At 50.0% G+C, this 23,549-nt stretch overlaps 1 protein-coding gene across 1 annotated transcript in view; it reads right to left on the bottom strand.

Annotated features, from left to right (window-relative positions):
- LOC144733944 (pappalysin-1-like) overlaps positions 1–23,549 on the bottom strand; it is a 125,435-nt gene that overhangs the window by 80,693 nt on the left and 21,193 nt on the right. Inside the window, exons 3-10 of the mRNA XM_078615973.1 lie at positions 21,649–21,986; positions 15,789–15,934; positions 14,833–15,129; positions 12,656–12,848; positions 12,179–12,300; positions 8,169–8,685; positions 3,470–3,598; positions 3,184–3,275 (exon numbers count right to left, since the gene is read on the bottom strand). Of these exons, the coding sequence (XP_078472099.1) occupies positions 3,184–3,275; positions 3,470–3,598; positions 8,169–8,685; positions 12,179–12,300; positions 12,656–12,848; positions 14,833–15,129; positions 15,789–15,934; positions 21,649–21,986 (1,834 nt within the window). The remainder of the gene's footprint in view (positions 1–3,183; positions 3,276–3,469; positions 3,599–8,168; positions 8,686–12,178; positions 12,301–12,655; positions 12,849–14,832; positions 15,130–15,788; positions 15,935–21,648; positions 21,987–23,549) is intronic.

Genomic DNA, 23,549 nt, shown 5'->3' with positions numbered 1-23,549 from the left:
TTGAGATGTCGATAGCGCAGGAAATACAAGCTAAAGCACTTCAGGGAGCGCGCGCATACGGAACTTGGAACAGATTGTAAATGACTCGAATGCAATTGTTTTGTTGGTTTGTTTCATAATAACTTTGGCTATTTTGTCATTTTTGTTCCACAACTGTGCTCGTCGGCGTTACGTCACGAGATCAAAGCATCGGTTTGCAGCTCTGTCGGGCGTAATGCTTCATCTGTTAGAGAATGGCCTGCTGAAGGATGATATCACAGAACTAACTAAACATTTTATTTTATTTTACCAGGTAAGACCCACCGAGCTTTGTTTTGTCCAGAAGCGACCTGGCCACAAGTGACAGCTCAACGGAGTGGCATGTCACGTGGGCATTTATAGCAGCGAAATACTCTAAACGCGTGACGCTGATTCTAAACGTAGAGGGGCGAAAGCGGAGGGGCCCTGGAGAAACTGCTTCTGAGATCACTTCACGGCGCCTCTTTAATCCACAAATCATGCGGCAAACTTGCCCCACAAATGCCCTTACTACACACAGAGCAGTGTCCGCTCCTCAATGTGGAAGTCAATCTGATGTAATTGTTTATTTGCGCATCTGGAATTCAGCCATATTAAGTAAAAAATAAATGTATTCAACGGGAGCGGGGTTTTTTTATTTGATGGGTGTTAATGCCATCAACTTGCTACACTTAAGGACTCGGCTTCATCATCGGCGGCTTGAATCCAGATGCAAACCCAGGATGTCGGCAGTGCCGACTCATTGCTGCCATCTCTAAACCACCCAGCCGCATCTTCAACTTCGCCGTGTATGCCAGCTGTGCCAAATAATGTCAAAGTATTAGCCATGAAAGTCTCGCTCAGTCTGAAGACTCCTTATTTCAGAAGGATCCTGCATTGCGATGTTTGACCAATGTCATGAATTGAGTTTGGACGGAAATCAAAAGTGCCTAGAGAAAAGTCAGACACACGGAGGGGGGAGGAGGTAAACACTCTACATTCCCATATCCTGGTCACCTCGCAGGCACACACACAGGTACAACACCGAGCAAATCCCTGGTGCTCACGTATCTAAGCACCGAACCACGATGCAACCCCGCTTCAGACTGTGAGATTTGATCATATCGGCTGCGATTTTGGGGCAATTTGCCAAATCGGTGCGTAACCATCTTGGGGCATCTCCCGTGTGAGAATCCGCGCACGGAACGAACGACGTCCGTGGCCGCAGTGCTCTATGGGTAATCCTCATCCAACCCCCTCCCCCCCACCTTGGCCGCTGATATTTAGACATCAACTCGTCCAGTTGTGGAGGAGGTGACCTCGTGAGCGCACAGAGTTCATTTGTACGAAGAAGGAAGGGTCGGGCAATGACGTATTCTATGTAGATTGAGTGTGCCCCCCCCCATTGTGATCGCAGCTTGCACACACAGTCGAAGCATTATTCTACCCCCCCCCCCATGCCCCCCCCCCCCCCCCCATTATTTATTGGTCCCTTTTCCGTTTTCCAACTCAATTCTGATCAAGGACCACATTCACATTTTTCCCCAGCCACTCTCTCTGATTACATTTCTGGGGAGTGCACGGGTTTCGCGCACGTACACACGCGTGCGGGCACATGCACACACACACGCACGTACACACACGTACACACACGTGCGTGCGTGTCTATACCAATACCCGCCATTCGCAACTAAGTGACGGTGACATCACCACAGTCGCCTGTGCCAGGCCAGGTGTGTGCACGCATGCATGTACGCATGCACACGCGTGCACGCATATGCACGCACTCACATGCGTGCACGGGTATGCACACGAAGAAGCATACACTAACGTGCCAATGTACGCGCGCACGTGCATAAACGCGCACGCGCATACGCGTGCACAAACGCACGCGTGCGCACAGATGCATGGTCACACGCAAATGCACACCTACGCATACGTGTACCAAAACAAATAAAAAAACAAAGATCACCCATATAGCCTTAACAGACTGTAGGGGCAAGTGCTGTTAGCGAGCACCTATGAAGGCCGGAATGGCACGCGAGGGGGTGGGTGACCAGCACCACGCCCGACCGCCTTTGTCGCCCCAGTGGCGATGTTTACACACCACACCGGGTGCTCATTTGAGGCTGAGTCGACCTAGGGGAGGCCCAGGACCGGTTCAGATAATCGTCACCGGTGTTGACCGTGAGCGGGAATCAAACCCGGGTCGCCAAGTTCATAGCGCAGCGCGCTAACCGCTACACCACCGCTCCCCAAATCCGTGTACCATGCACATACCCACCCCCGCCCATCCCCTACGAATAAAGGCAACGATCCCACATGTAGTCTTAGCGGATTCTTGGGGCGCGTGTTGTTAGTGAGCACCTTTGACGGCCAACACGGCACACGAGGCGCTGGGTGGCAACCACCAACAGAAATGTTAGCCGCCAAAGAAATACGTGAAAAAATTGGACGCAAAATCAAAGCTTTGATTCTCAGGTGGCTGTGTTCTTTTTCTGCTGGAAAGATAACACCGTTGCGAATACCTCGAGCAAGTTTCATGCTTGTATCACAATTTAAAAGATTGCTGTAAAAAAAAAATCACTTATCTGCTCCACTATGCGAGCGCCAAGGCCATCATGAGCGGAGCACCTGGCAAGCTGATGCAATAGACGAACCCACGCAATGTAATCTACTCAGACAGCTAATGCGAGGGCAGGTCCAAAATATTCCCTCCCTCTAGCGCCCGATTGGTGTGGCGTAGATGCTTGCGGTGACAGATACATATCACATGTGTGTCTAAGTCATAGACCTCGCGTGGCCACGAGAAACGTAGGCAATGTAGATATTGTTTGCACCCTTGGGCAATGTGAGTCACCCGCCGACATCGCTTGCTTTGGTAACACAACTGTTCGGCCACGCATGCAGCCATCGACTGCTCCACCCATTCCGCGGCACTGATGGTCATGCATGTACACGTTGAACTTCTTTCGCGCCATACATAGCGAAGGACAACAAACTAGACGCACTAAAAGCATTTCTAAAGAAATTAGCTTTCAACCGAGACTTAAAAATGCATCGCTCCAGCGGCTTCCATGGGTCGTATCAAACGAAACCCGCGGCCCGCTTTCCAGGCGGTGGGCCTGAGGTTACCCACCCCTGCCGTCGAGCAAACACCAGACCAGCACCCCCGCGGTCACGTACCCACGCAGTTGAAGTCCTTCTCCAGGCGACAGAACGCAGAGCAGCCGTCGCCGTCACGGACCCCGCCATCGTCGCATTCCTCTCCGTCGGACCTGAGTAGGGAGAGTGCGATGCCCGGTGTTCCCGTGAAAATCACCACCACAAGACACGATAGCTCATGCCTCTGGAACCCCGCAGTCGCCAGAGTCCGCGGCGTCGGTGATTGTTTCCCGATGATCGGATGATGTTAGACGGCGTAGATTAGAATACCAAATTAGAATGCCAAAACAGAGGTGACGGAGCTCACCTGTCCACCGTTCCGTCACCGCAGAAGGCCGCGCCGTGCCGATGAACGAGCGGAGGTGAAAACTCGGAGAAGCCCGAACCGGAGAGAACGCGAACCTGGTAGGCGTAGACAGCTCCCTCCTCCACGTCCCTAGCGCAACATTCACGGTGACACCTCCGATTAGCACGGCTGGCTGCGTACGGTGCGAAATAAGTCCAACAATCGTGCGGTATGAATACAGCTTCTGATTCTGACATACACTCAGTGTGCAAGGGGTAATTATTGTACTGTAATTCACGTTATTTTTTATTTTTTAATATGGTAAAACCCTGTACGTTTTCAAATCAGCATAGCCAGCCATTGACTCCACAAATATATCCACGATCACTTTACACGATTGTCGTTGTGGTTTTTCAGTATCACCTTGTGGGGGAGTCAACAGTGGTTGCCCAATGGAATAAGTCTTCCCCCACCATAGGAATGTGGAATTTCCACCACTGGCTCAGAACTGTAAACGGGATATGAGCACAGCCGCAATGCTCCTTTGAGCAGTTAATCACTTTGACTTTCATATTTTTTCGTGGGGGGGATCGTAAATTATCTCGCGTCTGCCTCCCTCTCTTCTCTCATCCCTCACTCTATCGGTGACCCCACTCACACACTCTGCTCCAGCGATCCAACCTCTGAAGTGCAGGAGGTCATTCCTTCTCCTCTGCTGTCCTTAGGGGCCTGGGACCTCCCTCTGCTGCCCCTGGTATCATTCAATTGCTGACACTGAGGTAGAATTTGCGACCTCCTTTATATAAAATCGATTTTTGTGTTTAGTTTAGTGTGTTGTTCTTCCCCCGCGCCTCCGATTAGCAAGGTCGGCTACGTACGGTGCGAAAGATGTACAAAATCCTCAGACGTAACGTGGGAAGATGAAAGCGATCTCAAAATAGCAGGAGGGGGAAGAGCTGCATGTATATGCATTGCCTTGAGTGGTGTAATCATTACTCCGCTGGTAAAAGCAGGGAACTTTAACGTGTCGGCCGAAAACCTACGCATATTGCAGGACAGTTACTCTCAAGAGAGGCAATCCTTGAACAAACCGGGGCAGGTGGCAATGCGAGTTTGTGTGGAGGTGGCTGGCGTTACAGCCATTCTGGGCTCAAAGCCAGGAATAGAACACGGGTTTATTCCTGCAACTCTACTGCAGAAACCACTCCTGCCTGCCACACCGCCCCAACCTCCGAGGATAACGAACCGCTCGAAACTATTGTATGGCCACTCTTCTATCGCTACGACCACGCTTATTTCCGGTTAACGGACGAAATACGTTACGAGGTCGCGCTTGTTACACACAAAGGGGCTTGCCACAAATGAACCACAACTCCTCACCGATCTCATCAAGGAGCGTAAACCGCCACGGCTGTTGGCTAACCGTCGAACAGAGACGTCACCGCATCGTGGGCTTTCAGATGCGCTTCTTCGGCTGTCTGGAATGCGCTTCCCTCCGATATCAGGAATCCACTGGAGCTATGCGCTTTTAAATCATCTAGATTGAAAACTTATTTCTATAGAACTGCCTTTTGTGTTTAGTTTGTTGTACTTTCCCCTGCAGCTCCTAATTAGCACGGTTGGCTACGTGCGGTGCGAAAGAAGTTCAACTTACATACGTATTGTTCCCGTGAACCTCACTCATTGATTCTTCCACAAATGTTGAGGAATTAGTCTACCAGACACTGACTGTTTCATCTCGGCCATACTGTGTTCAACGTCCACACTGCCGGTCACACCAGCGCACTCACCCACTCACTCACCGCGCTCAATCGCTCCCCTTTAGGAATTCTCTCCCATCGTCTCTTTTTCCCCATGTTCTTGATAAATAACCTTACGTTCAAGAAACGTATCAGCTCATATGCATTACACCTTCATCCAATACAGCTGAGCTGGTTGTTGCTTGGGCCATGGCGATTTGTGCGTCTTTAGGCCTGTGTTCAGCAACTGTAATAAAAAAAAAACTGGGCGCATTCAGGGTGATTTGGTGTTTTTTTTTTCTTCCAAACGGCTACGGTCAACAACAGGGAAAGCCTTGAAGCTAATGCTGCTGCTCCTTCTGCTGCTGATGTAGGTGTCTTTCGAGAGCGTGCCCTGGGTCAAAACCATGCCTCATCCCTACGTCAAAAGCGGGCCTGGTGTGAGGGGCCATCCATTTAGTACGTGCGCATGGAGGGGGAGGGGGGGGTTAACCCAAATGCGTTGCTTGCGTATGGGGAGTCTACTGACAATGTACGCATAGGAAACGGGGGGTGGGGGGTGGTGAAGCCTCGATAATAATTTGTCTACATTGGCCTTCAAATGAGCCACAGTTCAGTTTCTTCAGCTGTCAGACAACAAGTCCTGCCGGGAGAAGTGGGACTGTGGGAGAGGTGTCACTCGTGTGCCACCGTGCCCCTGAGTGCAGCTAGCACGCAGCTCAGCAAAATAAGTGGCCAAGGTATGCAACTTAATTATTTAATGCAGTGGGCGTTGGACTATCTGTTTGATTAAATACGTTAATATTATTCATCCTTGATCGTTTCTGCGTGGATTAAATATCGGCCGTTCTATAGGGTTCGGGGGGGGTGCGTCAGGCATACGTACGCAGGTGGGGGGGGGGGGGTGTAAAAAGTCCGCGTGCGTACAGGGAGGGGGGGAGGGGTCAAGTTTTTACAAATTTTTGCTTACGTACTCAATGGATGGCCCCTAATGGGTGATCAGAGTGGCTTTGGGACCTTGCTCTTGAGTCACTTCGCTGAGTGGCCGGGGCTCAATTGAAACTCGCAACACCGTCCTCGTAAAGTGGCTTCGATGGTTTCCAGTAAGGGCTCATTGTTCAATGTGAAATGCCCTACAAACGGTCGAGGTGCAGCCGTTTCGACTGCTCAGCTCACACCGCTGCCGGAGAAAGGGGCCTCTACTTGAGGGAGCTCCAGAGACACCCTCTACCACAGGGTAAATAAATATTCTGTTTTTGGCTACTGCCATTCCATGCTGACCAGACGTCTGGGAAGTGTGTGGCAGTGCCCACAGTTGATCGCACCACACCGTGACCTGCTCATCGACTGACTGCGGCTGCAACCCATTTATGTAGCCGAATGGACAGAGGCAGAGATATTTAAGAAACTTTTGTGCCATTGATTAAACCGCCCCACCAAGGGGCATTAAATCGAAGTGGTGTCCTATGGGTCGCGAGTCCAGTATGCTCACCGTTACACCACGGCAGATAATGCTCGTAATTGTGACGTTATTTAGTTCTGGCACTTTTTGTTGTTGTATTGCCCCGTGCCTGTTACGCGGACGTGTTTTATGACCTCCGTTAGGCTAGTTTGTGCCTGTTTCACGTTCTGCTCTGGAGCAATGTGGTTCTCAAGACACACATTATTTTTTTTATTACTAATATACTTTGGATTGTGCTCCCAAGGCTATGTTTTATTGGCGAGGGCCTTGTCGTGACAGCAATTTGTTTTGTAATTGGAAATTGTTTTGCGTGAGTAATATGGGATTTTTAGATTTGAGGACATAGTTTGTTCCTGTGGCCTTTACATATTTAATCTGCTGCGATTTAGATTAGAGTTTATTGTCGGAACAATCGTTCAATATTTGTGACGCACTCTTAGAAGCTTGAGTGGACATTGATGATGTTGATGATGAAGACTATTATGATGATGACGATAATGATGATTATATATAATTAAAAGCTCTTAGTGACGTTTCTCACAAATCAAAGTCAGACGCGAAAATGATTTACTGCTCGGATGTGTGGTGAGTTGATGCGCATCTTCCGTTTACAGCCCTGAACCAGCGGTGTATATTTCACATTATCATGGTGGGGGCATGTCTATCCATTTAATGTAACTTAACTTATCAATCCCGGGTGGATAATGTAATTGGCTGATTCAACGGCCTATCAGGATTTCTAAAACCACATTGTATTGCACGAACTCGCATAGAATTCCACTCACATGGAGACCCATAGACTCACATGGAGACTTACATGGATACTCATAGACTCACATGGAGACTAATAGACTCACACGGAGACTCATAGACTCACACGGATACCTATAGACACACATGGAAACTCACACGGAGACTCATAGACTCACATGGAGACTCATAGACTAACATGGAGACTCACATGCAGAATCATAGACTCACACAGATACCTATAGACACACATGGAAACTCACATGGAGACTCATAGACTCACATGCAGAATCATAGACTAACATGGAGACTCATAGACTAAGATGGAGACTCATAGACTCACATGCAGAATCATAGACTCACACATATACCTATAGACACACATGGAAACTCACATGGAGACTCATAGACTCACATGGAGACTCATAGACTAACATGGAGACTCATAGACTAACATGGAGACTCATAGGCTAACATGGAGACTCATAGACTCACATGGAGACTCATAGACTAACATGGAGACTCATAGACTCATATGGAGACTCATAGACTCACATGGAGACTCATAGACTCACATGGAGACTCATAGACTCACATGCAGTCTTAACGACACATATATGGTGAGATCACGACATGGCCTAACCTAAAATAAAATTACAAATCATCGTAGAATTTGTACATATATTCATATATCGACTCACCCGTCCGTCCGTCCATTCATTCATGCCCCCCCCCCCCCCCCACAGTAAGGGCGTTGGCCTCCACTCACCTGTCCACAAACTCGCGGCGCAGGTCCGAGACCATCGACGGCCACCGCCCCCTGAACGGCGGCTCGCGCGCCACCTCGTACCGCAGCGGGCGGCACCGGCGGCACAGCTCGCTCCGGGGCCCCGAGCTCAGCGCCGCCGCGTCCACCTCCAGCTTCTCGTCGAACGTGTGCAGCCTCAGCCCGGCGATCGCGGGCTCCTCGGCGCCGCCAACGGCCATCGGCGGCACGCGAACCGTGAGCGGGACGTCGCAGGACACCTTGTGCGGCCCCAGCGAGACGGCGGTGCCGTTGGCGAGCAGCAGCACGAGGTCGTGGACGGTGTGGCCGCTGCGCGCGCTCACGTAGGTTACCCAGAGCGTGACGGAGGTGGCGGGGGTCGGGCGGCAGAAGGAGAGCTTGAGGGCGCAGCCGCTGGGCGGCAAGGGGCACGGCACGGACAAGGTGCCCCCCGGGACGCTCAGCTCGGGGCTCCAGGTGCGCAGGCTCGCGTCGCAGGGCGTCTCCACGTCGGGCGGGCCTGCTCGCGGGACGCACGAGGTCGTGCGCGCGTTAACCCTACCCGCACGCCAGCCGCCGTCGCTGCCGTCATCATTGTCAGTGATGCTAGTGGCCGTCAGTATGCGGCTGTGGTGAAGAATTCGCGGCTCAGCGGTGGAAGGAAGCGGCTGGCGGCAGCAATGTTGCGAGTTCAAATCCTGGCAGTGGATTGACTCGAAGCCATCATTCCTCTCGGGTCGATAAAATATGTACCGCAGACGAAATGAGTGGGGAATCTAATAGTGGTTGTCCCGTGGATAGACCCGCCCCCGCCATAGGAACGTGTAATTTCCACACCAGCTCAGGGGTTGTGAATAGGAGATGAGCATCGCAGGAAATCCCTGCGAGTTGTTCTATTCATCAATCATTTATCATCGTAATCTTGGCTCAGAGGACCCAACAATGCAACGTGACCGTGACTCCTATCAGTTGTGTGTGTTGCTGTCAACGTCTTTAGCCCATTAGCTTATCATGCATAATGATAACAATGATGCCATCTGACCACATCGCAGGTTAAAAGTAATATTTTCACGTCATTTAATTTAATAACAACCTCCGAGTAAATTCAAAGCGCCATTGAGATTAAGATTTACCAACCGTTAATACTGTAGACTCAGACATATTTTTTATATAATGGTTTAACACCGTTTTGGCTAGCCTATGTTTTGTTTGGCATTTTCATCACTTTTCATGTCTCGGTAGGTTTTTTTTTGCTGTTGTTTCAAATGAACTCTGCCTCGCACCCCGCTCTCAATACGCTGGCCATTACAGTGTTATTCACTCTTGAAGGTGGCAGCAATCCATTTAATCCAGTTACTTCCCCTTGGACGGTACTGTTGCACAGAGCCAAGACAACGTTGCCCTACTTGTTGAGCTGTATCCTTTACTTAATGTGCGCTGTCGAGTTCATGAAATACGCAGGCAAGCGAGAGCGGTGCTTTTGCAGAAATGTACTTTAATAAAAATGAGAAACGAGGTTTTTGCGTTCGATCGCGTAAATATAAATGTGTCGTTTAATCCGCCACAACATTGTGGGTTTACTCTCCAACACACAGATGTGCTGTACTAGTAACGAATTGGCCACGTTCTGTTTACGTGACAATCCTTACTAATTTGCTGTGTCGGGTGGTAGCTGGTTAAACGACATTAAAATGTACGTGATCTAACCAAAAAAACTATTTCATGGATAATATTGGTCGCGAAAACCGAAGTGTTACACTGCATATCGCACGCGATTATAGTCCTGTGTACGATGGTAATATGATCAGGAGCTAAATGTCAATATCGAGTTATGCTCGCCATGACGAGAGGGCTTCAGGAGAGAGTTTGTGTAGTTTTGCTGTTCCTCCTCTGTTGGCTTGCTATTTGGGTCCATAGTTTGCTTGCATGGCCACAATTGCACAACTGTGGCTTGTCTTTAATTCAACATTCATGGGAGATGGTAGCCTCCTCATGGTGGTTTCGTCTGTTGTGTGTTTCCACGTTGTCTCAAACGCAACTAATACCGTCATCTTGCCGAAATGGCCATCGTCAATTTTAATCCAGATATTGCATGCAAAGACTACGGATAAGAAACACGGATGCTGACAAATAAAATGGAACAAAGGTTGAAAAGTACACAAAGAGGCACTGAGAGAGAGAGAGAAGCACGCTGGTAATTTGACAAACGGAGGAGCAGATGGAACTAAAACGCAAATTGGAGACGTCAAATGAAGAACACGTAGGCTTTCGCAACCAATGTTATTCATAATCAACGTTTTTGGGTTTAGATCGCGTTATTTATAAATGTGTCGTAACCCTCCACCACCCGACACGGCCAATCAGTAAAAATGTGTCTTTTGTCAACGTGACACATTTTTACTGATTGGCCGTGTCGGGTGGTGGAGGGTTACGACACATTTATAAATAACGCGATCTAAACCCAAAAACGTTGATTATGTCAAATGAAGAGTAAGTGAGCCGAGGGCAGGACGCTGTGCCGGGGGGGAGGGGGTGATAACGGATGGACGAGGCAGGTGACAGAATGGCAGACAAAGGAGGGAACACGACCGCCATGGAGATGGAGCGATGAGACCAGCTCAAGCGCAGGCGCAAGATGGATTGTGGCGTCGTAGGACCGTGAGCGGTGGCAACGGCGTGGGGAGGCCTTCATCCAGCAGTGGAGAAAACATGACTGTTTATGATGATGATGATGACTCTGCTTAAACACATATATTGAATTCCACACGTCTGCAAAGGTCGTTTAAATGACTCTTACATACGTATAAATACGTAAGCGGATCGTGTAATTTACACATAAGCGTATTGACGAAACATTACCTTGTTACGGTTTGACAATAATAAGAATATGTTTCAGCCCTCTGTGGAGTTATTACTGGATGAAGGCCTCCTCCCATGCCGTGTGGAGATTGTTTTCCCTTTCCAACTTTAAAATACATCTGGGCGTGAACAAACGTCGGCAGTTTTATCCGTGTAGCTTTCAATGCTTCAGACTTATATATCCCCTCCATAAACGTAACGGATTTATTTCGTTTCATATCGTGCAAATAATTTATACGTGCGCACCACTTTCCGCCTTATTGAGCGATCCTCTCCAATAAAAGAAGATCATTCACCGCTCTCCGACCCACGATTTTTTTTTAAATGCCTCATTCCATTAAAGCAGAGCAACTTACTCCGCGCGGCGCGCGGATATTTTGTTTACAAATGAGCCGGCGTCTCGCGCCAAGCCCCATGAGAAATGAGCGACGTTGTCCTCTGCCGTTGAGACAAAGGGCCGTGACCTCTGACCTTTTGCCCTGCGGAGTTCACACATCCCCCCATCCCGCCCCACCCCATCTACAGCTCACCATTCGATGGCAGCAGACGGAGCCTGCTCGTGGCCCCTTTGCACTCCGCCACTGCACGTTTGTTTCTCAAATGATCCTTCTTCATCAAATGAATACAATTTAAATGTTTAGGAGTCTAAGTGATGCCCTGCTCAAATGAGCACTGATGGTGGTGCTCATTTTCTGAGCGTGTGGTGGACATTTCACGTTCATATGGAGAGGGCGAGTCTAGCCATATTGCAACCACCGTTGATCTCCTCGCAAAGTTGTAGCTATTTTATCGACCCCGTGGGGGGATGATGTGCTAAATAAACCCCCAACCACCATTTGATCTCAACAACCTTCCAATTGCAAATCGCTTTATCGCTCCATACAAATTAACGGTCATCGGTAAAAAATATAGGGGGATGGGGGGGAAGGGGGAGGAGGCGCGGAGGGTGGCTAAAGCGAGTCGAAGCAGACTGCGCGTATATCTTTTTTTGCTGATACACCCGCAGTATTATCCGGGGCCGTCGCTGGGTTCGAAAACGCGAACCTCTGCAACGGCCAACTAGACGTGGAACATTGGGCCCACGCCGACGCCGCGTGTGTCGTCGGGGCGAGGGGAGGGGGCGATGCTCGCAAGAATGCGCGCGGTGTGTCCACCTTCGGCCTGCCGCGGGCTCCAGTGCCCCGAGGGGTCGCAGGGTCGCGGCGACGAGGCGTTGCACGCGTACTGCACCAGCTCGCCGTCCTCCCCGCACTCCTCGCACGGAACACCTGGCTCCCTGGGGCCCACACGGCAAGGGGACTCAGCACAGGGCGGGGAAAAGCCGCACACCGCCGAGCCGTGCGGCGGGTGACGACCGCGGGAGATGCGAGTGGGAGCGGGATTTGTTTTCGAGGCGGCGCACGGTGTCACGGGTTGAGAGGTTCTGTGAACCTGTAGTCGAGTGCGAGCGTTTCGCTTGAACAACAAAGAAAAAAAAATGCGTTGATGTGGAATGGAATGCGTCCCGAGAGAAGGACGTCCTCCTCCTCCTCCTGGAGCGAGGAAGTCAGTTTATATCCAGGTTTTCAGTAAATGTATTAAATGTGAAATTTACCCCCCCACTGCCCCCCCCCCCCCCCCCCGTTGCTTGCCTTTCAAAAACCTGTCCACTGATGGGGGGCATCCAGCGCAGGCTGAGGAAGTCGGGGCCCTGTTGGTGAACCCGCGGCGCCAGCGGCACGGGCGTGGGACCAGCCTCCTCCCTCCAAGTCTCGTACACCATGTCCAGGTAGCAGTGCATGCGCGCCACCTGGTTCGGCGTGAACGAGCTGGTGCAGTCGTCGTCTGCCCGGCGCATCAAGACGGGCGGGTGGGGGGAGTTGGGGAGTTCGGGTCGGATTTTAGAGGCGGTGGTGTGTAGTGCAGCAGCCAGTGCAGCGCTACGAACTTGGTGACTCGAGTTTCATTCCCGCTCACGACCACCAACACCGGTGATGATTATATGAAGCGGTACCTGGGCATCCCCTAGGTCGACTCGGACTCAAATGAGTACCTGGTGCGGTGCGTATAAACATCGCCACTGGGGAGACAAAGGCGGCTGGGCGTGGTGCTGGGCACCCACCCCCTCGTGTGCGATTCTGGCCTTCATAGGTGCTCGCTAACAGCACTTGCCCCGACAGTCTGTTAAGGCTATACGGGGGATCTTTGTTGAACGAGGTGGTTAGCTCGCTGGAGTTGCGGTCCAGAGGTTGCCTATTCAATCTCAAAGCATATCAGGAATTAAAAACCATTCGTCTCTGACGAACCACGACGAGGTCATGAGATATCACCGACATAACACGTGGGGGATCACGTAAATGTATCAGATAATAAATATCGCAGAATGCAAGCATTTCCGCCACGGTGTAATGGTTAGCGCACTAGACTTGTGATCCAAATGGACCTGGTGTGGGAGTTGAATCACTGGCCAAGTATCTTAAATCTCCGAATTGCCATCACGTTCATGTCTCTTAAATTTTGGGCTGCATCTAGTAATTCATTTCATTTGATCTCATTGCTACATCGCACAGGCGTGAGAGGTGGACCCGCAGATTGGGGAGGTCCATCATCCAGCAGTGGATTGACCAAGCCTGACAATGTTGATAATAATTTGATCCTGTATTTAATTTGTATGCAGTGTTTTCGACCCCGTTAGGGGGTGGTGGGCTCGGGTCTTTCTTAAAAAATTGCATGAAAAATAAAGGTCGTGATTCATTTGTTTATTTACGGTGCAATTTTTGGAATGCATTGGCAGTTGGACCTCTGTCAACGCTTCCCCCCATCAGACAGGAATCCATGCAGCTGCCAGAGATCCCAACTCCCGTGTATCAGTACAATTACAATTGCGACCACATTACGATTGTATGTGCATCTAGAAAGTTCAAGATTAAATTTGCCACCTCCTAAATCCAAAGGCACAAACCGCCACCACCCTACAGAAATTGTCCAAAACGGTCACCTTTGCATAATAATGTAAAGCTACCCTATCCTGATGGAACTTCACAAAAAACGTGAACGATAATAGACACGTACAAACGTAGCCCAGATTCCAAAGTATTTTTTTAAATGTCTACTTATGAAAAAAATTACACTATGTTACCCTTTATATTTGCCAGCATTAGAAGTGCCTGCTTTGAGCCAAGAAAGAATCCTCATTGGGGGGAGAAAAAAACACTATTGCTGAAGAGAAGTGAAAGTAATACCATAAAAAAATCATCATCATCATCATCAGCAGCCGTGGGCAATCCACTGCTGGATGCAGGGGTCCCTAAGCCATCGCCATCTCACGATCCTGCAATGTAAAAATCCACCCAGCGCCCGCACACGGGCTGATTGGCTAATTTCACCGCTCCATCTCCTTAGGAGACGTGCTCTCAGACCCCATTCCATTCGCCATGCAGTATACGCTCAGTCTCGAATGACCGAGAATGATTCGGAGGCATGAGGAACCACAGACGAGCGGGAAAGGCGGCCACGCAATGAGCCAGTGCCAAGTTTATCATCAAGCTATGCGATCCTCTCTTTATTGAGTTTATACCGGGCCAATTGATGGGTGTTTATACGTGTGGGAGGAAGCCGGAGCACGTGGCGAAAGCCCCACACGTGCGAGCGGGCCAAGGTGGAACGGGTGAGGTCCACATTTTGGTGTTCCCGCCTTTTCCTGGCAAGCCAGGGTAGGGGCATCCCCGGTCGCAACGGCATTCGTTGCGACGACCACCGGACCCGCGATCACAGCTTGCAACAGCCACCTCCGGCCCAGCTGCGCCGAGCACGCGGTCGCGCGACGCACCGGCGTAGCTCATGTAGTTGTGGAAGGGGGCGTCGTAGAAGCGCCTCGCTCCGCACATGTCCTTGCTGTCGACCTCGGCGTCCCCGCAGCCCTTGTGGCGCGGCACAGGCGCCGTGTCCTCGCAGAGGTCGCCGGTCTCGAACGACGGCTCCACCTCGAGGCACGGGTCCCCGCAGTGCTCCACCTCCGACACGCCGCGGAAGACGTGGTACAGGCCGAGCGCGTGGCCGATCTCGTGGATCATGGTGTGCGTGTGGCCCGGCTTGCCGTAGTACGTCGGGTTGAGCGCCATGCCGCCTGCCGCGGGAAGGAGGGAGGGAGGCAGGGAGGGAGGGAGGTGCTCGTCGATGATGACGGAAAGTGTGAATCTTGTCGACTGTCCCCCCCGGACCTCTAAATTATTCTATGGGTCAGGGTTAAGGGTCAATATGAACTAAACTAAACTATTTTAATTTTAGCGAGTAACGCCCACTGAGCTATACAGCTCTTTCTCAGAAGGGACCTGAGCCACAAATGATAGTTCAACGAAGTGGCTTATCACGCGGAAATGTATATACTACAAAATGCATGTTTCTAAATGTGTTGGGAAAAACCGGAGGACCCGGATAAAAATCCACGCAATCACGGGGAGAAAATGTAAACTCCAAATATACAACAGGTGTCAGAGTCGGTATCGAACCCACAACCGCTTGTATACCAGGCGAGGTAGTTAACACTGTGGGGGTGTCACGGAGGCGAGACATTAAGTAGATAAATGGACCATCTCGGATCTCTTATCTAGGCCCAATTTTCATATTTTTCCAGATTGATGCGACATCCCTACCGCATACCAGCAGAAATGTCGCATTCCCCCGACTGCTTTTCTTCCTACACCTTCTGCAGAGTGAAATCTGCACCTCCCACCCCTCCCACCCAGCCACCGCATGCACCCCACCGCTCACTTGCTCACTGCTCACCCAGGTGCGTGAGAGCGTCCTTCTCCCAGGGCCACATGGCGACCCCCGCCAGCACGTCGCCCAGCGACGTGGGGAAGTAGACGTTGAGGTGCGTCGCTCCGTCCAGCCTCAGGGTCTCCTTGAGGTCTTGCACGCTGAGGTAAGCCCTGCGAATCGGCGAGCCACCGAGATCAGCATACGAAGCACTTTATAATTTTTGTTGTGTCTTAGATTGAAAACTCATTTCTTTAGGACTGCTTTTTGTGTTTTGTTTGTCCTTCCCCGCCCGCTCGCCGGCAACTCTGATTAGCACGGTTGGCTACGTACGGTGCGAAAGAAGTTCAACGTACTGTACATCCACTGTTGCATGCTTTAACAGCAACAAGGTGAATCAAAGTCTGAATATGTATTCATTCTGGAGGAATCCGATGAGCTATGAAGCTCTTTTTTTTACAGACCTCGTCACGGCTGTAGCCAATGCTCTCCGCCCCCTGCAAGATCGAGCATCTGCTGGACACATTGTGTTTAATATTTTGTTCGAGAGTCAATCAATCATAGGAGCCGTCCATAAATGACGTCACGCACCTGGGGGGAGTGGGGGTCAGAGATTTGTGACGATGTGTGGCGAGGGGGGGTTTGAGAAATGTGACATCACGTAAAAATACGCAACTTTAATGAAATATAGACAACACGTTCTACTTAATTAAATAGACTTTTTAAAATAAATGTTTTCTCCTACAACATCAGAGTGCAGCACCACATTAAATACGCACTACAATGTCAATAGTTTAAAGCGATTTGAAGTACTTTTTATTTTTTAAAAAGAAATATGGTTTTGGGGGGGGTGGGGGAGGCAGAGCTTTGTGACGTCATATTTGAGGGGGGGTCTGACTTTTTGTGACGCCGTGTGACGAGGGGGGGGGGGTCAAAAATCGTCCAAAATCGCGTGACGTCATTTATGGATGGTCCCCTATGCAGAGGAATCAAGGTTGGTTGCCCTTTGTATCCCGGACCTGAACAGAGGCGGGGATTCAACAGCATGAGCGGCTGAGGGAAGGGAGAAGAATAAGGCAACCTCTCACTGAGCGAAGGTTGGACTGGAGGCTTCCACGGACAGCAAGGCTATAATGTTTGCGATTTGTCATCGTAATGATCATCACAATCACATTTTAAACAGTACCTTTCCCATACAATCGTAGAATTGTGCTTTAATTGAGCAAGAGAACGGGTGAAGAGAATGACCCAACAACAGGCAGATCAGAAATATTTTCCTGTGGGGTGAGAATTGGTCTTTCACTGAAACTAAGCAGGCTAACATTGCTTATTGGCGAATCACCTGGCGATGCTGCTGCTGTTTTGCCAGTTGCACCCAGGCAGGAATAAAACAAACTAAACACATTTACCAATAACACTGCCTTAGAAAAAGGAAACATGTATTGGAAATATTCCAAGCAATGGCCCTTCCACGTAGCACACACAACACGAAGAGATATTTCCCAAACCGTCAGCGATTACGCATATAGATTTGCTTTTAAGGCCGTGTTATTGACGAATATGTTTTTTTTTCTTCCTTTTTTTGTTTATCATCTAATAATAGAAGAAAATACACACCTAACGGACGCATCCTGCAAATCCTCCTCGCATGGCTTTCGTTAGACGGTGATAAATATTCGTGAAGGTGGATTTCTGTTCTCATTACAAAAAGCCGTACCGTGTTCTATTATCCACCATTTGGGGGGGCAAGCATTTCAATTAAATCTTGACATTTTATTTTCCTGCACCGTTAAATCAAACAACCCATTTACCTCGGTCGCCGGCAAACTTGATTTGGTTTAATTCTGAGCAGCGTGGCAATAAAACGTCTATTTTTAACACGTCGGACAAATACGGTCAATGTTGTTTAGCGGCAAAGCGCGTAAATAAACCCAAATAAAAATTCGTCAACAAATGTTACGTTCACGAGTCCGCTCGGAACAAGTCATCGGCCTGCTAATTTATTTTAACGCCCAATATAATGCTCAGTGTGTTGGTTGTCAATGTTTCTTTTTTTTGCGAGCTGGAAAAATGTAGGAAGCAATTTGGAAAAATTGTAAAGCCAAAAAAATGTACGGTACTCGTTCACATCGCAGGCGGCGTGTAATTTTATTTTTGAACACTAAAAAAAAGTATAAACATTAGACGTGTCCCTCGAGTTAAAATAGCGCATTACTAAAATGACGCAACCTCAACCCCGCATCTGCAGTGTGGCAAACGGTCTAATCGCCTTCCCCTAAATAGTAGTCTGGGAGGTTAAACACATCACATTGTAAAGTAAAGTAATTACAGAGCCTGTGATATCAAACATCGTGCATTCGCATCTTTCATCATGCGTCCCACCCCTCCACCCCTTGCTGCCTCGTGGTCTCATCGCACCCGGTGCTTAAGGGGCGCCGGGGGAGAAGTCGATGCCGCGCGCTGTCTGGGATTAATAGGGCGCAGCGGCGATCTTAAGCAACGCGCGGGGGCACGGAGCGACGCGTCCTCCATTACGTTGGCCGACACTATTTCAGCCCTCCTGGAGACCTCACCCCTCCCCACCCCCCGAGCGACGATCCCCCGTCTCACGCTTATCAGGACGGGGACCCCCAACGGTGCCCGTGAATCAATGCAGCTCATGCTTACTTTGCGTTATGTATAAAATTATATCGCGTCGAACTTGGACCCATATCTGAAAGAGAGGGCCCTTGCCTATAACATCTGGCAGTTCCCCCCCAACATTGATTCAAGCAAGCCTGACTCTGCCGATGAGACACACCGTGTGTTGAAACCGGTCCAGAGTTTTCTCGTATTGAAGCAATGCCGCTGAAGCTATGCACTCCGAGAAAAGACGTGGGCGCCAATGGGTTGCGAAAAGGTCAACTTTCATTTCATTGCACCGGTGAGACAGACACACAAAAGGAAAAACAGCGGCGATGCGGCCACTCGGGAAGGAAGAGGAGAGAAAAAGGAGCGCTTGAAAGGACAGAGATGAGAATGCTGAGATGGATGTTGGGAATATCTCAGAGCAGGGCTGAATTTCTCACTCGGAACGCTGCAAAGCTGACTAGGCACTACCACAAGAGAACAAAGGTATGCCTATCCATAATCACCTCAAATACTAAGCACACGATGTTTGTTTGCCCCTCGCCTTTAAAAACAAGGTCACGATACACGGTTGAAGCAGGACAACCGGATCGCTCGCTCACAGATAAATATTGTGACTCTCGAAACACGCGGTACATGCATGTAATTCTAGTAACTCTTTATTTTATTTTAGAAACTAAATTCACCCTGAACTTTGTTTATTGTGATGGCAACTCGGACGCACGTGTCCTGAGACGTTGATCGAGCTTGTATTGAGGTCCATACAGCGACCGTGCACCTTCGGGAAAACTTTTTTAGGCCAACAGCTACGGCCGACCCATCGCAATAACAGCAAGCGGCATCATTGAGTGAATGCCTCCTTTCGGCCGGGGGGATGGGGGTGGCGGTGGATTAACTTTTGAGAGCTGAGGCCAATTTCAAAAGCAATGGCCGCGAGTGGACTAATTGCGCGGGATGTGCTCAATGAGAACCTTTTTGCAACGCGGCGGCTGCCACGTTAGTGAACAGGAACACTCGCCGCGGATCGCAAACCTCGAAAGCAACGCAGACGTTCAGTCGCGGGTGCAGAACAAGCGTGTGCCGTGCCTTGTCGCAGCTGCCGTGATGTCTGCGTTTTTGTTTTCTTGATTTCGTCGCTTACTGGGATGACGGCAACTCCTTAGCGATTTTGTCAATCCACTTTGGGCGGGCGCGTTTTCTCACCACCTCCTCGCGAGACGTCAGGCCGCCATCATCGTCAAGGAAGAGGAAGGCCCTTGCGTCAGCGGTGGCGTGAGCAAGACATTGCGGTGCTGCCCCTTTGCACTCATAGCTGTCAATCCACCGCTGGATGAAAGCCTCATACACGTGCTGTATTGGTTATAGGGGGGGGGGGAAGGTTTATTATAGATTTGAAGTTTAATTTTATTTTATTTTTATAGTTAATTTTCATTTTTTCACCTACGTGACTTTACCGAAAGAACCAAAGAATATGGGGAAGGTTGTTTGACCATACTTCACCACGCCAATTGTGTGGGTACAACCAACTCTTCCACGGCATCCAGCCAGTGTGAGCTAGTGGGACAAATTCCCTTTGGAGTGGGGGCGGGAGGGGGGGATTGGGCTCTCAGAGAGAGGTGTGAACAAGCAATTGCAGGGCTGCACCTTTGCCTTTAAAAAAATGACAAGTTCCCGGTAAAAGGCACGAACATTCATAATAAGGGACGGGGGGAGGGGGGGAACAGAAATTCCGTGGACAACCGAACTCTTGACTCGGTGCTCCTGGCTCTGTGAAGGCCATGTGGTTGGACTCGCTTACCCCACTTCGTGTAGAGACTGTGAGCGGTGGGAACGTAGAGGGGATTTTTTTGTTACATTGTGAAGGTAAGGCAAAGGGAGGAGGAAGAAAAGTAAAAGGAGTGTGGGGGGGGGGACAACTTTACTTTTAAAAATAAAATCTTGCAGTATAACAAACGCATGGCCAGTGGTGAGATCTTATCTGCTTCGCCTGGTATACAGGATCGCATGAGTTCGATCCTGACACTGACGGCTGAATATTTGAAGTTTGCCCGTGGTCGCGTGGACTTTTGCTCCGGGTCCTTAGGTTTTTCCCTCCACATTTCGAGTGAACGCGCGTTCATGTTATTTGGCTGCCGTAAATTTTCAACGTGATGATGCCGCTTCGTTAGGCTATCACGTGTGGCCAGGTCGCCTCTGAAAAAGAGCCACATAGCTCAGTGGGCTTTACTTGGTAATATAAAAAATTGTTTCGTAATAATATATATAGGATACGGTCATCGCACCGATTACATTCCATCGCGGGACCCCCGCCGACAACGAGCGCAGGTGACACGGCCAGGGAGGTTCGCGTCCCAGTCACGTGGCCGGCCCGCCCACCGTGACGAAGCCTCACTCAGTGCAGTGCCACGGGGTCAACAAGTCTAAGGAGGTCACGGCTCCCATGGACCGGCGAGACAAGGGCGTTTTTTGGCGGTACCAACTGGAATGGTAAATGACTACCGGTAGCAACCGGGGGCAGCGTCTGACCTGGGGAGTGTCCACCAATTGGCAGTGACCACCGCGGGTAGTGTTTATCAAGGGCAAGTACGCATGTATGTTGTACGTATGTTGGACTTTTTTCGCACCGTACATAGCAAACCGTGGAAGTGTCACAACGGGCAGAAAAGCTTAGAAAATAAATGTTCTATATGTTTTATAAACAAGCTTCATATTTAGTTTTCATATTCCATAGATGTTTCATTTTATGTTTTGAGTTTTATTTTATTTTCTAAACTATGTTCAACATCAAACATACTAGGGTACCCTTCTTGGACTTTTTTTTCACGCAAAGCTACTGCGGGGAACTTGTTATCACACTTTAGCAAAAGCTTTTGCTACCTGCTGTGGTACAAACTGGCCATATTTGGACCATTGGCTCAAGGTAATTGACTGCAAAACATTTCCACGTGATAAGCCACTTCATTGAGCGATCATTTGTGGCCAGATCACTCCTCAAAAAGAGCTCTATAGCTCAGCGGGCCTTACCCGGTCAAATAAAAAATATTTTTTCTCAGACGATTCACAGGATGGGCCGGCACACACAAAACAAATATTCGCGAGGGTGGTTCAAAGGTCAGAGGGGTGAACTAGCACCACCGAGGTGCTGACTTTGAACGCAGGCATCCAGCCGCCTGTAATTAAACCAGGTTCCCAAGGGACCCGCCGACTCACATGAGACACCCACAAAAAAAAATAACAAACAAAAAAACCCACAATGCACCTGTGCGGCGAGTCGGGGTCGAAGCACGTCTGCGCAACGTCGGTGATGGCCGGGTCGCAGCAGTCCCCGTTGTCGTAGCGGTAATTTTCGGTGTTGCACTCGGGGTTGCAGCGCCCGTTGGAGGCGCCCCAGCGGCAGGCGGGTGGCCGCTGCGTGAGGCACTCGCCGCCGTCGTAGCCCGTGAGCGTGTGGTTGCACTCGACTTCGCACGCCCCGTTGCCGATCTTGCTCGCCTCACAGTTCGCCAGCACGACCCGCCGCCGCAGCCACGAGTCGGCCACGTCCTTGACCGTCAGCTCCCAGGTGATGTTGTAGGGCTGGAACGCGGCATTCAGCTCCTGCGGCGGTGTGGAGGAGGGGGGGGGGAGGTGCGAGAGGTGTGCGATGAGATTTGGGGTGGAATTCATGGATTGTTTGTCCGTAGATAAAAAATAACGGATTTCAGATCAAGATAAAAACGTAGCTCCCGACCGTGCCTCCATATATAAATTAAACAAGTACACTGTTCTGAATCTACGGACGTATTGGCTATCCAGACCAACATATTCGAGGGAAAATCTGTTTGAATAAGCAGTGCCTGGGCCGGTTTGCACCACCTCCTGGGGCTCACCACTTATGGAGTGGGTCTCGGTGGGCTTGGCATGGCACGGTTAGCATCGACCCTGGTGCAAGGAATGAAATGGGCCTCGCCTCTTCATTGCCAAACACCCGGGCTCCTCCGGCCTGTGGCCTGTTGTGCAGTTGCACCGCCTGCACGCCCGGTGGCAATGCCACTGTCAGCGGCAGCAGCATCGCAGGTTGCTAAGGAAAGTGTATCTTTGACCTTGATTGACCTGCGCTGTACCTGCCTGTGACCGAATAACCCTAAATGCGCGTGGTCTCGCCATGCCTGAGATGCTAAGGAGAGGCGAGCTTGGATATTACTTGGTTGGGTGACCACTCACCGGGGCTTGCCAGGTGTTGTAGGCATTTGGCTGCGAGATGGGATATGCGGAAACTCGCCCCGTTGTTTCAATTGACACATCGGAAGATGCAATCGAACCTGCGACCTCTGGATTGCAAGTCCGGCGTGTTGACCATTACATGTGACGAGTAGAAAACGTAGGCAATGTAGGTATTGTTTGCACCCTTGGGCAATGCGAGTGACCAGCCAACATTGCTTGCTTTGTTAACACAACTGTTCGGCCACACATACAGCCATCGCCTGCTTCACCCATTCCACGGCACTAATGGCCATGCATGTACACGTTGAACTTCTTTCGCACCGTACGTCGCCAACCGTGCTAATCGGAAGTGACGAGATGAAGCGCTTTGTATGGAAGAGTCGGCGAAGGAAAACGAACGTTTGCGCGGCCAAATGAAGCAAGGAAGGCGACAAGGATAGCTTGACAGACTTGATTAGACGGTCCGCAGGAGAGGATGGCGGAGGCAACAAGAGGTGACTGGGTGGCTTGGGAGTCGGATACCAGGTCAAAACCACTGAGTTGGCGTTGCTGAGATTTCAGATTTGAATCTGGATTTCAGCCACGTGTCATTTGACCTGGTTTTCAATTGCAACGAGTTTATGTACAACTGCTCGGGCTTTTTCCTGGTTGTGTTGTACGGCTCTCTGATGTGTTTTCGGGTTGTCACCGCTATGTGTTGCTCGTCACGATGTCAGACCTTGCGCTCCACGATTAGCGAGGTTGGCTACGTACGGTGCGAAAGAAGTTCAACGTACATACGTACGTTTGATGGCGAGTTTAAACCCATGTATGATTAGGTGGCAACTTAATGATGAGATATGACAATGAAGAAAGGGCAGTCGGGCATTCACACAGCTTTCTATTAGATACATTTTTTCGAGGTTTCAATGCTTTTTTCTGATGGAGCAGCACAGATTGTGGAGACGTTAACTCTAT

The sequence above is a fragment of the Lampetra planeri genome, chromosome 49 (assembly GCF_965212315.1).
Source record: "Lampetra planeri chromosome 49, kcLamPlan1.2.h2, whole genome shotgun sequence".
Classification (NCBI taxonomy): Eukaryota; Metazoa; Chordata; class Hyperoartia; order Petromyzontiformes; family Petromyzontidae; genus Lampetra; species Lampetra planeri.
Note: the sequence above shows the minus strand (reverse complement) of the source record. Positions and strands in the feature narration are given on the sequence as shown.